The following is a 16,331-nucleotide window of genomic DNA, read 5'->3' as shown; positions in this document are numbered from 1 at the left end:
TTTTAGCCAATGTTCTTAAAACTGACTAGACCTACCTATTCAATCGGAATAATAAAAAATCAGCCATTTGATTGATCCAGTTAATATCCAAAACTACCTTACAAAAAGATTGGTAAAAAAATCGAACGAACTAGCAGTTAACCGATAAACTGACAAAACAGAACTGATTTATTAGATTACCAGTTTGGATATATATATATATATATGATCCAAAAAATTTTGGTAGTGGGACAAAATTTATATAACATAATAATAATTTTTATAATAAAAATAATATGTGTATATAAAAAATTAAATATTAAATTATTTATTAATTATTATATATCTATATATAAATATATGTATTGTTTAACTTATTTTTAATGTGTATTTTATATTTTAATATATATTTTATACAAATAATTAATTAAAGCTAATTTGAAAAGAAGATAAATAATATTCTTTTGAGTTGATTTAAAAATAAAACACTAATTTCGTTTAAATATGAGAATTGATCATTCTAACGAATATCTAATATAAAATTTTTAAATTAACGATTAAGTACCAAAAATTGAGTAAAAAATTATTATGGGGTCAAATTTAATAATCTAATGAGACAAATAAATATTATTATCATATACTACTCAAAAAAATTCCAAATTGTAGTGAGACCGCTTGCCCCCACATCCCTTCACTTAGATCCGTCCCTATATATATATATATAAACCAAAACCCACAAAATCCAGCCCCACCCCTTTCTCACTTTGACTTTCTGAGGACCCCTTTCTCACCTGCCCTATGAAGCATGGACTCGCCGGTAGCGCGGATATACCAATGTTGGATGCGGATGTGACACGGACACACACGGGATACGGTGGACATGTGTATTGGTGGTGAGTCGGAGGTCACCTTTCAGCTTTATAGTGGTTTTGTCAAGTGACACTAATTTGCGGTGAATCCAAGCGTCTTTCTTTCGCATGGACTACATGAGACTATAGCACGACCGAAAGTCTTTTTTTCAAATTTTAATTTTTAGAAAAAAAAATTCTAGACGACCCCTAACAATTACCTCGAAAGATAACGAGGTTCTTAATAAAAAAAATTCTTTTTGGTCTTTTATCTGTATTTTTATGGATTGATTAGTCCCTCTTTCAATATTTTTTCTCTGTATTAACGAAATAAGCCTATATGACATGTTAAACGATTGATTTATCCATTAAAAATCAACTAGGATTAACACGTTTTTTTAGAATTTTGTTGTCTTTTAAGGATAATTATCCAAGTCGTTTAGTTTTTTTATTTTTCTATTACTTTTTTTAAATGTATTAGTTAAATTTACTATGTAAAACTAAAAAATATTAGTAATTTTTAAATTATTTTTACTTATAAAAATTAAATCGAAAATATATTAGTGATTAACGTGTCACATAAATATATTTTAAAAAATTATTAATAAAAAGGTTAACCAGTCTCACGAAATTAAATATTAAAAATCAAAAAAATATTTTGTTGTTTAAAAAATAAATATCTTATAATCCTTTTAAAAAATGATTAAAAAAATTGGGTTGAGTATTCACCCTAACTTTTAAATCTCAAGAAACTAAGGAGGCGGTGAGATTAATGATTCTTGCCTCTCACTTTCTGCTCCACTTTTGTTTAGCAATTTCTCTCTCTCAACTATCATTGTTTTATTATTTCTTTGACTTTTTTACTGATACTTGTATAATTTTTTAATTTTTCATAAAATAAGTTAATAACATCTAATGTTTAATGTCCATATAAGGGTTTATTTAAAAATTATAATTATTGATATTATGTTATTTTGGATTTTTTACATATTTTTTATGTAATTATATATATTCTTATATTTATAATATGATAGTTTATTATTTTAATATTTTATCTAAATTTTATAACATTCTTATCATAAACGTGTTCGTATTGCGAGTTGTATTCGTGCTTCTTAGCACATGCCACTCCATCGCCGAATGCACGTTTACCACTGTCTCACCGCTAGTATCGCATATGCTCCACTAGTTGTCGTCCCATTGCTCAAGCTCGTCTCCTCTATCGCAACGAGTCTCGCGTTGTCGCTCGTCTCTTTCGTTGCAATGCGTCTCGCGTTGCCTCTCATCCTTTCTGTCTCGTTCCTCCCTCGCTGTTAATTTGGTTCCTTTCTCGCCAGAAGGTCTGTTTGGAGATATTGTTGGCGTCGCCATCTCTACCTTCGTCGTCAAGACTGTCTCTGTCTTTGAGCCCTTTCTCTCGCTCTCTATGAACGTCATTCTTCTGTCGTTGTGGACTCTTCGCTGTCTCTCTCTGCTGCCGTAAAATTACAGTGTTTAATTATGTTACTCTCTCTTTCTTCAATTAATTTTTTTATTTTGTTAATTATAATGATTTTGAGTTTTTATATTTTTATTTTGGATTCTAGTCACTAAACAGAATAGATTTTGGTTCTTGTGTGAAAATTTGATTAATTATGTTGATTAATTTCGTTGCTAGACAGAATAGATTTTGATTATTGCTTCTTCTTTTTTGCCTTATTAATTTTTATGAAACTGGAATAATTCTGTTGATGGTGCTTCACTGTTTTGTTAAATTTTGATTTTAATGATTTTGGAGTTTGAGTTTCAATCCAGTTGTGGATTTTGGTATGATAGGTCGGTTAATTAATACATTAGGAATTGGTGTGGTTTAAGAAATACCATGTCTTTATTAATTGAAGTAATTAACTCTTTGGTGAATGGAGTCTCGATTGTGGCCTTGTATATGGTTATTAAAAGAGGTGAAAGAGTTTTGATGCTATACAATTTGATTTGGTTGAGAATTGTGGTTCAAGCGCTTTTATTTGCAGTTTTCTTTATGTTTGTTTCTTTTAGTTGAGATTAGGTATAGGCTAATTTTAAAGTTTATAGTGGAGCAATGAGATTGAGTTGCTGGTTATAGTGGGACAATGGGTTAAACCGGTTCAACTACAGTTCGACTTCGATTGAACCACTGAATTATTGAACAAATTATTTGATTGGTTTGATTCTCGTAATTTTGATTTTAAGAATATATGTTAAGAATAAGATTGAATATTTAGGTGTGCATAAGTGTATCTAAAAAAATTATTTTTTTATTAAAACACGGTTAGACATAAAAGACACTCGAACAAATATCAATAAATATCATATTTAAAATGTGTCTGGTATGTAAACACAACTCAACTAAATATTCCTAGCTACTTCATAGCTCCAAACAAAAACTTTTCAATCGATCAGTGAAAAAATTCGATATTTTACCGACAATCGAGAACGACCACCTCTTAAAAGCAATAACTGAGAATAAGTTTATGAGGAGTATTAAGGAACCAGCAGCTTTTGTGATTTGTAGTTATCAATTAGTCATTTATTTATTAGTGTTTCTAATGGTATTAGATTACATCTAATAATGTGAAATTACTCACTTTTTTTTACTGGTTAAGTGCTGACCACATTTTAATAAAAATACTGGCTCTGTAAACTTTATTTAGGGCAATTTACCATAATAAATAAACTAGCCTCCAAATTTACCAGAATAAACATTTTGCAAAATGGATACCAAAATGCATTTTTTTCATAAACTATGTAAACCGCGACAGGGGTCCCGCAGTTTACGTTCGAAGCAAAGCATCACATAATCCACGGTAGGGGTGTCGCGGTTTATGTGTGATTTGCAAACGTGCATAAACCGCTATAGGGGTCTAGCTGTTTATGCTTTAGTGTGGACTTAGTTCATTTTTCATGGAATATGAGTTATTGGATGAAACTTTGGTTTGCCTTTTTTATGTATGGCGCAATATAGGTTGGTGCTTTGATTTAATTGAAATTGGTGTCTTGAACTTATAGAATTACTAACAAAATTAGAACACTTTTATTCAAGAGAATCACAACTACATAGAGAATCGCTAACAATAACCACGTCACCGTAAAATGAACAGTAAGTACAACTTTATTGAACAGTAAGTACAACTAAAATAGGACAAGAACACAAATAAGAAAAGAAAAATGAAAGCTAATCATGACGACCTAATGACACCTATGCCTCGGCTCTGGGGGAGGATCCTCGCTGAGGGCAAGTCCTGCGAGTGTGTCCTATCTGTCTGCATAGCCCACATCGCTTTGACTGACTAGTATCGGCCTCATCCATGGTGTTACGGATTCTTGTTGACCTCGGTCACCCTTCTCTAGCACGTCTCATGTTAGGATCAGGAACGACAGTAGGATCGGCGTACGGTAGCCACAGACCCTTTGGAATAGGGGGGCAAAAACCCCATCTGGTACACTGAACACCTTACTTATGGTATAAACCTCATGGACGTACGTAGCCCAGTCTAACCGGGACTGAGCACAGCATGCAATCGCATGGCAGGACAGGTAATAGAGAGCTTTAAAGTACCTGCAGTCACAAGTGCGATCTCTGAGGGAAACCTGATACGTTCCAAGCGAAAAGTTACCGGTAGGAGTCGTCTCAGCCATGGTATACTCAAACTGATGTCTGTCAAACAGAGTAACTGTGAAGCACCTCGAATCTTTCAAGTTGCGCTCTATCGCCTTGACCAGCGCCTGGCAAAACCGTTGGCCTGATCCCAACTGCGCCTCTGCTGTCTGCCCTCAGACGACAAAAAGTTCTGCTAACCTCCCATATGTGGATTTCACAAGTGCAGTACCCGGCAGATTCCGTGTCCCCTTCAATACAGAGTTAACAAACTCAGATATGTTCGTCGTCATGTGGTCAAACCGTCTGCCTCTATCCTGGTGTTGGGTCCACTTATCGTACTCCAGTCGGTTGGCCCAATCACACATGGCCGGATTCTCAGTTCTCATAATATCAAACCAGTAGTCGAACTCTGCTTCAGTCTTGGCATACGCCACATTCACGAGCAGCCGCCTTGCATCCTGACCCTTGAAACTGAGAGCAAAATTAGCTGCAACGTGTCGAATGTAATACGTTCGATATTCATGAGGCGGTAGCCAACCACTGTCTGGTGCCTCCAGTGCAGCCTTAATGCTGTTGTGTCTGTCAGAGATCACCAGAATGCCTTCTTTTGGGGTCACAAGTTGACACAAGTGGGATAAGAAAAAAGCCCACGACTCAGCATTCTCCCCCTCAATAAGTGCAAACACAACTGGAAATATATTCAAGTTTCCATCTTGCGCAATAGCCAGAAGCAAAGTCCCGCCATACTTCCCATACAGATGCGTACTGTCAATCCTAATTAGTGACTTGCAATGTTTAAAAGCCTCAACGCATGGAGGAAATGTCCAGAAAAGTCGATGAAAGTACTCTGTAAACTCATCAACCTCATCACTTAGACGCACTGGAGAAGTCTTCAACAAAGCAATGGTTTCGTTCATCGTTGCTTGCATCCCAAGGATTCACCGGGGCAACTCGGTATACAACTCTTCCCAATCCCCGTAGATCTGTGCAACTGCCTTCTGCTTTGCCTTCCACATCTTCCTATAACTAGGCCTGAATCCGTAGGTTGACTCAGTAGCTTCTTGCAACACCTTTATCGTAACCGCTGCATCCGCCCTAACCAATAGATAGATCCTCGCACAAGTTACATGGTAATCGAACTGTCGGTGGTCTCTCGAAATAGAAGTGGCCAGGCAAGTGTAGGCTCCATTGTACCTTCTAACCTCCCAGTTATCCTTATGCTGCCGAAGTGCCACGCGGATCATCCACGTGCAGCCGTTTCCAAACTCCTTGCATCTCCAGATGATCTGATTCCATAACCCGATACTGAACTCCACGACGAATGCTATAATCCTTAACACTCATCACAGCTTTCTCCTTAGTCTGGAAAGATTGGCCAATCTGAAATTCCCCAGAAGTATTGCCCTCGTGTAATCTTTAGCCTCCGAAGGTGTGTGCCTCATCTGGTTGTTGACTTACTGCTTCCAAATTCAGTGTCGAGAAATGCGGCGGTTGTTGGTGGGACCCAGAACTGGATGGCCCCTGAGGTGCAAGTGGGGCCACTGAAGTTTCCTCCTCACTATCCCTGGATATGTGATCGGGCTCATCGTTTGAATCATCTTTCTGTATCGCATCCTCAACGTGATCTGGCTCACCACCACCAACAAGACCAATAATCAAACCAAGTGACCTAGCTGTCGGTGCTAGAACAAGTGAATGTGCAGCTAAGAGACAACCAGGTGCAACGACAGGCATCGAAGTAGAAGTACCCCCACTGTCGTCGACTGAGGATTTGGCGCTGAAGCCCCGAAACTGTCGACACGGTCTTCCAACTTGGCAAACAACTCGTGTATTCTCACCTCCGAAAAACTCCGCCGACAATGAAACAATACCTCCATGTCTTCATCTGACCCTATCACAAATGTTTCATACTGCATACCACTTGACACAACTGCCATCAGAATCTTATAGAACACCTTCTTCACCAGCTTGGCCCCACACAATCCTGCCTTCTGCAATATGTTCCTCTTTAGATCCGACAAAGTATCAGTCGAACGGGTTAAAACGTTCAGCGGTTCTTTATCAGTGAACTTAACACCATGCATATTACTTTTTTTTTATTTTACCAGAGCAGTGGACTAGAACCAACAAGCTCTCTTCACTATCCATTTGTGAAAGTGTGAAAATGACTCTCCTCAAATGCCCAACTCCCTATCTTGAGTGGTATATATAGGCGAATTTGACAAAGCATAAACCGCTAGACCCTTGTAGCGATTTATGCACGTTTGCAAATCACACATAAACCGCGACACCCCTACCGCGCGGATTATGTGATGCTTTGCTTCGAACGTAAACCGCGACACTCCTGTAGCAAATTACGTGCATTCGTAAACCGCAGGAACCTGTCGCGATTTACATAATTTATGAAAAAAATACATTTTGGTATTCATTTTACAAAATGTGTATTCTAATAAATTTAGAGGCCAATTTATTTATTATGGTAAATTATCCCTTTATTTAAGTTTATTAGACAAAACCTCTTTTCTTTTCACCATCTTATACATTTTAGGAGTTAAATCCAAAAAATTCCAAAGACTCTAAAGGTGGAAGAAACCAATAATAACGGGCATCATTTCCATACATCTCCACAAATTGGGTTTTAGCAGTTCTTAATTAAGTCAGCACCGGGGGGATTCACTAGAATTTGATTCCTTTTTATGCTAGCCCTCAACTTCCTTACTGATTATATGTTTTTTATGTAATTAATTTCCTTGACATTTGTCCTTTCTTGTAACTTTGTAAGTTGTAATGGTTGTGCGAGCGCAAAAATATAAAATAAATCTTTATTATTCTATTAAGTTTTTAGTTCAATTATTAAGTATTCATATGAATTGATAATTGTAGATTATATTATTGATGAAAATAGAATTTAAAATACTTATAAAATAAAAGAAGAGAAAGAATTGTAGTAGAAATATAAAGAGAAGAGTATTTGATTGTAACATAAAGAGAGAAGTGATTTTATTATTTGTTTGTGTTTCTCTCGGAGGCAAAGGCCTCTATTTATACATGTACGAGGGAGATCAATTTCAACATTCATTAATTATTATTCCTTCTTTGAGAATGTGAGTACTGCATGGGAATGGACATCCACGTACCATTTTTATCTCAACAAATCAGATTCATTACTAAAAAAATACAGGGGAAAAAATGTAACAAAGACATGCGTGTATGAATTGGACACCACGAGCATAATATATATTCTCCTCCACCTTGAATAATTTAATCTAATATAATATTTTATAGTATTTTTGAGACCCACCAAGTTGCAATGAAAACAGACCAATAGTATAACCCGAGTACCTGGTGCTCTGTCATCTCAATTCTCAAAGCCACACTCCCACACACAATAGAAACAAGAATTTCCCAACAGCCACCAAATATGACAACTCATCCTCTCTGTCTCTCTTCCTTGTTCTCATCCAACTTCTATATATTAAAACAGCGATTAAATTTCTTAATATCCCAAACACACCCTAACTATTCTTGTCCTAATAATAATAATAGTAATAACAATAGTTATATTTATAACTATATAACTAACCTATCTTATTATAGTCTCGTCTAATTAATTAATTAATTATCTTCAAAGCAATTCTTTTACTTGATAACAGTGATACTATTTTGTTTCATCATTTTTCAATTAGGTCTATATTTTCACTTTCCATAGCTAACGATAATTTACAAACTTAAATTAAATTAAGACAATATATACTATTCAAGCAACACTAATTATGCTATCTCCACCACCAGTGAAATTTCCTGCTTGAAAAGACGACGTGGATGACGAGGATGGTGAGGAGCGATCATTATTTTCGTCTGGGGACTGATTCCGGAATTGCTGCGTCCCTAAGTTAAGAACAAATGGTGGAGGTCGAAATTCTGTATTCAGAGTTATTTTCTCTTTCAGGTTCAAATTAGCCATCTTAGAAGATGGTGGCACAGGCAAAATAGGCGTTGGCCTTATTGGTTTGGCAGCTAATGGCAACATCACACAAGATAAAGCCATGGGGAAAGTAGAGCTAGATAAGTTGTTGTATGTAGAGGGTGTGGGTGGCGCAACAGTTTCTTGCTCAACTTGCTCTTCCATCATGCCAGAGGATTCCATCACCTTAATTTAGAATAAATAATGCCAAAAAAAATTAGAATAAAAAAATGAAATCAATAGAATTTAAAATAAAAAAAAAAACCGTTGCATTTTATTAGTAACTCACGTTAATAGTTAAGTGAATAAAAACCTTTTTCAAACAAAATATTCAAATACAGTTTTTTTTTTTAAATCCAACAAATAATAACTTTCACGATTTGAAATCTTCGTAATTAAGTACTGTGCATTTAATAAAAAAGATTATACTGTTCATCAATAATAGTAATAATATTTATATCGTCGAGATATTTTTCATTTACTATGAAATCAGTTTCTGAAAATTAAATAATTTGTTACCATAAAGGCTAACAATTATAGAAAAGATTAGATTGAATACCGTATCAGTGGTGATATCAAACAGACTAGATCTTCTGCGGCGGCGGTTCTGATTGTGGCGGCGGAGGAAATATTTCTGTGCGTGACTAGCAACCTGAGTTGGAGTCCGAGTCTTCACAAAATTTCTAGAAATTCCTCTCCAGTCACCTTTTCCAACCTTGTGCAAACCCAACAAGAACAATTTGTGCTCCTCTTCAGTCCAAGGAACACCTAATAACAATCACAAAAAAAAAAAAACCATTAAATTAAAAGATTAAAAAAATAATAATAAAAGTGAAACTAATAAACTAGCAAGCAATTAAGCACGTGTTTTTCTACTATTTTACCTCGTTTGCGCTCGCGGCTGCGGCCGGAGGCGTGAACGACGTCATCGGACACATAGCCGGCGTCAGCAACGATTGGATCCTGCGGTGGTTGTTGATCAAACTGTGACAAATTACCCATACTAGCACTTTTTCTGAATGACGATGAGGTCCCTTCGGTGGTGGTGAGTCTTACGCCGAAGAGCATGATGCCGTTCTCTCTTTGAGGGGTTCCGCCGCCGGAGACCGATCCGGCAGCGAGAGAAGCGTCTGTGCATGTGCGGGAGTTGTGCCCGTTATTTCCACACTGTGAGCACGTGCGAGACATGTGGATCTCTCTCAGCCCATACAAGAAACTGAAGAGAGAAACTGAAGAGAGATAATATAACTCTGACGAAAAGCTATTTGTGCATATAATGAGTGGGTTTGAATCTTTAATGGAGAGAAAGAGAAAGAGTTGGAGGAGGTTTGGTTTATATAGAGAGAGAGAGTCACAGACTCAAATGTGGGGTTTTGTTTACTTACACACTAGGTTTGTGTTTGTTTATGGTTAGTGACATAGGCCCAATTTGGGTAAACTTTACCTTAATTAAGTTTTTTTTTAAATAATTTAAATAATAAATATTTATATTAAAAAATGTTATGTATTATTTATTTTTTCTTAATCTAGTGATAAATATATTAACTCTAAAATAGTTATTAATTGGTTTTAGTAATCTATTTTCTTCAATAAATCAAACGTATATACTCAATGTGATCATAAACAATTTAATAATACTTAGACCCACCAACAAATTTTTATATGTTTTACTGTCAAGTAAGAATATATCAAAATTAGCTCAAAATAAATAATAAATTATTAGAGAATTCTAATGCACAAAATTCGCTAATAAACAATAAATAATTTAAATCTACTAAAAAACAACTCAACACTTTTCTTTGAAGCTTGCAAAACATATACATGAAATAATATTATATCAATGTTAGTATACAATTTTACAATTATCGACCGTATTTACTATACATGACTCATTCTTAAAAGTTATTCTACACACGTGTGCAGTCGAAAGATAAATTACTGGACTTTATTTTATTTTTCTAAATTATTATCACTATGTATTATTCATTAAATGCTAATTGTAATATTGTAATTTAATAATAATAAATATATTTTTCTAAAATAAATTTAGAAGAGAGAATAGTGCTTTCATTTTGGAGGAAAAATGAATTCACGAGGAATTGACACCTCACTTTTATTAGTTGATAATATATTAAATATTGATTTTATATAATTATAATAAAAATATTTCTCTAAATTAGTATAATCATGCATTATTCGTTAAATGTTAATTGTAATATAATTATAATAAATATATTTTTCTAAAATAAATTTAGAAAAGAAATCAGTGATTTCATTTTACAGAAAAAATAAATTCATGAGAAATTAACATTTCACTTTTATTAGTTGGAGAAAAAATTCAGTTTTAGTATATTTTGTCATTATTATACATTTTTCTCTAATCATATATCTACTGTTTTCTTTTCTTTGTTTTAGCATTTTGAACATGGGTTTAACTTCTCGTAGTTCTCACTTCTCAGTCATTCTATTAGATGTAGTTGATAACTATTGAAATTCTTCGATTAATATAGGAAAAAATATATTATTATATGATAAAATTAATATGAGTATATTTTATTATTAAATAAATAAAGTTAATATAAAATAAAATTATACATAAGAAAAAGCAAAGAAAATAAAATTAAAATAACAAAAATGATAAAAAGATTATTTTTATAATTTTGTTTTGTCATTTTTATTTATAGAAGATTAGAAAATAGTAAATTTTTAACTAAATTAATTTATATTTGTTGTATTCAATTTAAATAAGTAATAAATTATCTTATTTTAAATTGTGTGATACTTAAATATCTATTCAAATCAATTAGTTGATATAATTAATTCATCATAATGAATTATCTTTAATGAGTTAAACAAAATAAAGCAGAAGTATGCTACGTTGATTCTATCATTAAAGGTAAAAATTCGATTTTTATATAATAGAATAGATAGAATAGATAATATAATAAATGGCGAGAAGGAGAAAGATAAACATTTTAAATCCTAAGTTGTTTCATTTGGATGTTGCAATGTGGGTATCACATTATTTTATTTATTCCACCCTGTGGACCCTTATGTAACTTTATTTTAGTATCAATGGAATTTCACTACCTTTGAGTACTAAATTAAAATTCAAAATGAAATTGAAAAAAAAGTAAAGAGTATAAAATGATTGATCGAAAAATATTCTAAATAATAAAAAGCCAAATTAACTTTAATATTAAATTCATTAATATGATTTTAATTTTTATTTACAATTATTTGATTGATATAAATTATAATAAATCGTGTGATACTTAAATACCTAATCAAATCAATTAGTTGATATAATTAATTTACTGTAATAAATTATATTCAATGAGTTATAAAAAATAAATTAAGAAACACGCTAAGAAGTATGCCACGCCCATCATGAAGTGCAGAAATTCAATTTTTATATAATAAAAATATACATTCTTATATATGTTATAGAAATATAATTTGATTCCGTTAACTTGCTTTTTTTTTTTAACTTGCCACCTATATTCAGCATGGAATTTTAATTTTTCTAAAATAAATTTAGAAGAGAGAATAGTACTTTCATTTTGGAGAGAAAATAAATTCATGAAAAATTGACACCTCGCTTTCATTAGTTGATAATATATTAAATATTGTTGGGGGAAAACTCAGTTTTAGTATATTAAGTAGATAGATAGATTGGTATAAATTATAATAAATTATATAACATTTAAAAAGAAAATAAAATGAATAAGAAGAAAATAAAAATAAATAGAATAGATAAAAGACTACAATAAAATAAATTGAATGTGGGAGTTTTTTTTTGGTACATTTCATATCACATCCATTTCAATAATAATAATAAATAAAAATACTTCAACTTGATATCTAAGAAAAAATGATGAGATAAAATCATAATACAGTTCTAAAGTAAAGGCTTAAATTAGAACATAATATCATTACACAACACATATTAGAAAGTAATTTCACACTACAATATACCACAAATAGGTAAATGACTTAAATTTAAATACGAAACATTTTTTATTTATGCATACATGATAACACCATGATCTATAAATACTTTATAGATAACATATCTCATATAGCTCCGAATGATGAGCATGAAAGTTGGAGAGTGTGGTAGTTTGTGTCCACGATAGTTGCCTTCTTGCAACGACGCCTCATAGAAAGAAAAAGAATTGTTGTAAAAGCTATCAAATGAAAGAGTAATTGGTAAACAAATGATATTTTCTCCTAGCATACATGATCTTTTATAGTGGTAAAATAAAAATTGAAGGAATTAATAGTATAATTATGCATTATTCATTAAATGCATTCATTTTGGAGGAAAAATGGGTTCACGAAAAAATGACACCTCACTTTCATTAGTTGGAGGAAAACCCAATTTTAGTATATTAAGTAGATAGATAATATATAATAAACTAAATATTTAAATAGCATAAATAAAATTTTCTTAGATTACTTAGTCTCCCAAATTTATTAGTATCAACTAATTTTGTCTTTATTCAATTTTCAAAATTTATTTATTTTTACCTGTCTATTAGAAATCTTCTGGTTATATTTTAAACTTAACTCAGAGGTTAAATCTCAAAAATTTGAAATAAAAATTTAAAATATATTAAGTGCTTGTTTGTATGCCATTAAATCAATAAAAAAGATCTTTTCTCAATGAAAAAATATCTTTTTTGTTTTTTAGTGTGTTTAGCAAATTTTTAATAGTAAAAGTAAAAACACTAAAAAAGTTTAAAAATATCTTTTTCGAGAAGTTACAATTTACATCTTTTTAAAAAAAATTTCTTAAAAAAAGGATATTTTTAACATAATAAATAAACAAAAAGTACTTTTATCTTATTTTACCCAAATATAATTGATAAATAAAAAATCTTTTTACATAAAATATCCAAACATAAAATCATTTTTACTTTTATAAAAGATCTTTAAAAAAAATATCATTTAAAAAAGATCTTTTTCAAAAATAGCATCCAAACAAGTCAAACTTTTTACAAACGAATTTAATTTCTCAAAAATATAATTTTTTAGTAAAAATATTATTTATATACTAAAAATCAGCTAATAAATCAAACATAGCATACGAATGATTCATTATTAGGATTTTTTTAAATAAATAAAAAAATTATGTATTAAAATAAATAATTTGTAAAATAATTACAAAAATACATCGCATCTCTTATCTCGTTTACAGTGTAAACAAGATAAGTTTACACATATCTCATTTACACTGTAAACGAGATAAGATAGATCAAATGATACGTGTATATCTCGTTTATAGTGAATTTATCTCCTTTACAGTGTAAACGAGATACAGTAAGACAAATTTTCAATAGTTATAAAAGGATGTGCAACCCTTGGTATTCTCCACATATACATTTCATATCTTTTTCTCCTCTGTTTTTCTTCTAAAAAATAGCAAAAATGTCCAGTAGTAGCAGATATGTGCTTGTCTATGTGTATCCCAATTGTCGTATGAGAAACAGTGACAATAGGGTGATATTTGAATGTTATAATCCGTTACTGTTGCGCACTCGGTGAGTAAGTTCCTTGTCCGAGTTGAAGAGTCTGATATTGAGTAACCTTGGTGGTTTAGGGAGAAAAGAGATTGGAAGGGTCGAGTATAGGTTGCTAGCACCGTTGAAAAACGAAGTTTTTCAATTTCGTCTGTTTCGACTCCATGGCGACGAGCATGTGCGCCTCATGTTTGACATCTATGGGAGTCATGGCGAAACAAGTGATGGAGCTTTCCACGGAGGTTGCCGATGTTAGTAGCAGTAGATCTGTCCACTTGACCTTTGTGTAGGATGAACCACTTCTCGCACCACCACCGATTCATGTTGCTAGTCCAGTGGATGATGAAGACTCCAACGAGGAGTATGTTGCGGAGAGCGACGATAGTAGTTCTTTTGAAGATGATGATGAGGAGGAGTTTGTACTAGAGACACCGGCCAAGGCAGTGGTCCGCTATGTTTTTCCTCCTCCTCCTCCCACCTGATTCTGGTACTATCAGATGTACCAAGTCACCATCATGTATTGGATCTTGACGTGATGCATAAGAAATCTCTATTTTTCAACACCAGGGAAGACGATTACAAGCTAGATGGTGAGGTGGACTTTCGGAACGACCAGAGATTCAAAAGCAGAGATGCAGTAATGCAGGGTTTGAAAAACTATAGCATCCACTGAAGTGCTGAGTACCAAGTTGTCGAATCGGATCGAATAAAGTACCATGTGCTTTGCCGCCAATTTGCATCTGGATGTCCTTGGAGTCTCCGTATAGCCCTCCAAAAGAACCTCAAATATTGGTGAGGTCAAGTTTAATTGTGACGTATTTACTCATTTATGATTGTTATATATGGTTTAGTTTCCAACTATGAATGTGTTATTTCGTTAGGGAGGTCCGAAGGGTTGGTGGGCGCATACGTGTTTAACACTCACCATGTCCCAAGACCATCGACAGTTGGACAGCACTCTCATCTGCAATGTCATCCTGCCGTTGATACAGTCTAACCCATCCGCAAGCATCCCTGTCTTACAGGCTACAGTTCGGCAAATCTATCACTTTAAGCCCTAGTATAGAAAGGTCTAGATAGCGAAGCAAAAGGCAATTACGCAGATATACGGGGACTGGAAGGAGTCATACAACAAGGTGTCGAAGCTGCTACAAGCATTGCAGAATTGTTGTCCCGAAACTATACGTGAGTTCAAGGCCTTACCTTACTATGATGTGCACCTTATGGTCCGCGACTGTAGCATGTTCGACAAAGTCTTCTAGGCCTTCTCGTCTTGTGTTGAGGCTTTCAAGCATTGCAAGCCATTTGTTTCTGTCGATGGTACATATTTGTACGACAAATATAGTGGTGTGTTGCTTATTGCAGTTGCACAAGATGGCAACATCAATATCCTTTCTATTGCTTTTGCAATTGTAGAGTCTGAGAGTACGAAGTCATGGTCTTTCTTCCTGACTAATTTGAGACGACATGTCACCTCACAAGAAGGCATGTTGATTATATCTGATAGATCTCAGGCGATCAAGTTTGCACTAAGGACCGATGATAGTGGTTAGCATCCTCCCAGGGCGTTCCCTGCTTATTGTATTAGACACATGCCCGCAAAATTTATGTGTCATTTCAAGTCTTCCGAGGACAAGCGATACATCATAAATTCTGCTTATATATAGTTCATGAAAGCACGTCGAACCCCAAGATAGACCACAGGACTTCTGAAAGTCGACAAGTAAAGGTAGCCACTGGAGATAGACCATATTGTTCAATTTGTCAGTCATCAGGTAACCCCCAATTAATAATATGATGTAACACTTCGCATATTGTCGGAGGATGTCTAGATCAGCCGTATCGGGCATATGCTCGACTCGCTCCCAAAGCCATGTCAACTTCAGGGAGAAAGACTCCTTCCTCTGCGCTCCCTGCTGTTGAACCACTGGAGGCCTAGCACCAAGTAGTCACTCCACCAACTCCTAGATCTCAGTGTTGTACCATTTATAGAAATCACGGATGCACCCCCACTGGCTCCCCATGCGCGTGTAGCCCGAGGTGGTACACAACGTCTTGCAAGGTAATGGTGCACTCACCCCATGGCAGGTGAAACGTGTGAGTCTCCAAATGGCAATGCTTCACAAATACTGTGATCAGGGAGTTGTTAAAGACGAAGTCCTTGAGAGGCACCGTGTCACCGAAGCCAGCCTCTCTCAAATAGGGGACAATAGTGTCTAGTGGTGCAAGTCTGTGACTCACTCGCTGAAGAAGAAATAGGCGAGGCCTCTAACAAAAAATAAATGATCAGAATTAGAAAAATAACGTCCCAACAAACATTGACATAACAAACAGATTTAACTGTTATATACATTTATTTAATAAAAATTTAAAAATATATACTAACTAAATTTATTTAA

At 33.7% G+C, this 16,331-nt stretch overlaps 3 protein-coding genes and 1 long non-coding RNA gene across 4 annotated transcripts in view; all 4 read right to left on the bottom strand.

Annotated features, from left to right (window-relative positions):
* Window positions 4,617-5,360, bottom strand: LOC107640471. Its single transcript, XM_016343991.1, has one exon. It carries the CDS (start codon window positions 5,358-5,360, stop codon window positions 4,617-4,619), a length of 744 nt encoding a protein of 247 aa, XP_016199477.1.
* On the bottom strand, window positions 5,382-6,527 carry LOC107640472. The gene is made up of 3 exons (XM_016343992.1): window positions 6,315-6,527; window positions 5,902-6,234; window positions 5,382-5,729 (listed from the first exon to the last, which is right to left on the bottom strand). The coding sequence occupies exons 1-3, from the start codon at window positions 6,525-6,527 to the stop codon at window positions 5,382-5,384; spliced, it is 894 nt and encodes a 297-aa protein (XP_016199478.1).
* On the bottom strand, window positions 7,675-9,731 carry LOC107643461 (transcription factor MYB1R1). The gene is made up of 3 exons (XM_016347116.2): window positions 9,292-9,731; window positions 8,967-9,175; window positions 7,675-8,593 (listed from the first exon to the last, which is right to left on the bottom strand). The coding sequence occupies exons 1-3, from the start codon at window positions 9,593-9,595 to the stop codon at window positions 8,201-8,203; spliced, it is 906 nt and encodes a 301-aa protein (XP_016202602.1). The 5' UTR covers window positions 9,596-9,731; the 3' UTR covers window positions 7,675-8,200.
* The window catches only part of LOC110271871, a 16,011-nt gene continuing 12,168 nt past the window's right edge, over window positions 12,489-16,331 (bottom strand). The window contains exon 3 of the long non-coding RNA XR_002362706.1: window positions 12,489-12,597. This is a non-coding gene — a long non-coding RNA (uncharacterized LOC110271871). The remainder of the gene's footprint in view (window positions 12,598-16,331) is intronic.

This window comes from Arachis ipaensis, chromosome B05 (genome assembly GCF_000816755.2).
Source record: "Arachis ipaensis cultivar K30076 chromosome B05, Araip1.1, whole genome shotgun sequence".
Lineage (NCBI taxonomy): Eukaryota > Viridiplantae > Streptophyta > Magnoliopsida > Fabales > Fabaceae > Arachis > Arachis ipaensis.
The sequence above is the reverse complement of the archived record's forward strand: the minus strand, read 5'-3'. Positions and strand labels throughout refer to the sequence as shown.

What these genes read in the sequence shown, in the direction of transcription:
- LOC107643461 (XM_016347116.2), bottom strand. Translation starts at nt 9,595, where the DNA reads ATGTCTCGCACGTGCTCACAGTGTGGAAATAACGGGCACAACTCCCGC. An exon ending in CAGCCGCGAGCGCAAACGAG is followed by an intron (nt 9,176 to 9,291) that starts GTAAAATAGTAG and finishes GATTGTTATTAG; the next exon opens with GTGTTCCTTGGACTGAAGAG. An exon ending in TTGATATCACCACTGATACG is followed by an intron (nt 8,594 to 8,966) that starts GTATTCAATCTA and finishes TTCTAAATTAAG; the next exon opens with GTGATGGAATCCTCTGGCAT.
- LOC107640471 (XM_016343991.1), bottom strand. Translation starts at nt 5,360, where the DNA reads ATGAACGAAACCATTGCTTTGTTGAAGACTTCTCCAGTGCGTCTAAGT.
- LOC107640472 (XM_016343992.1), bottom strand. Translation starts at nt 6,527, where the DNA reads ATGCATGGTGTTAAGTTCACTGATAAAGAACCGCTGAACGTTTTAACC. An exon ending in GGTCAGATGAAGACATGGAG is followed by an intron (nt 6,235 to 6,314) that starts GTATTGTTTCAT and finishes CCGTGTCGACAG; the next exon opens with TTTCGGGGCTTCAGCGCCAA. An exon ending in CGACACTGAATTTGGAAGCA is followed by an intron (nt 5,730 to 5,901) that starts GTAAGTCAACAA and finishes TTATGGAATCAG; the next exon opens with ATCATCTGGAGATGCAAGGA.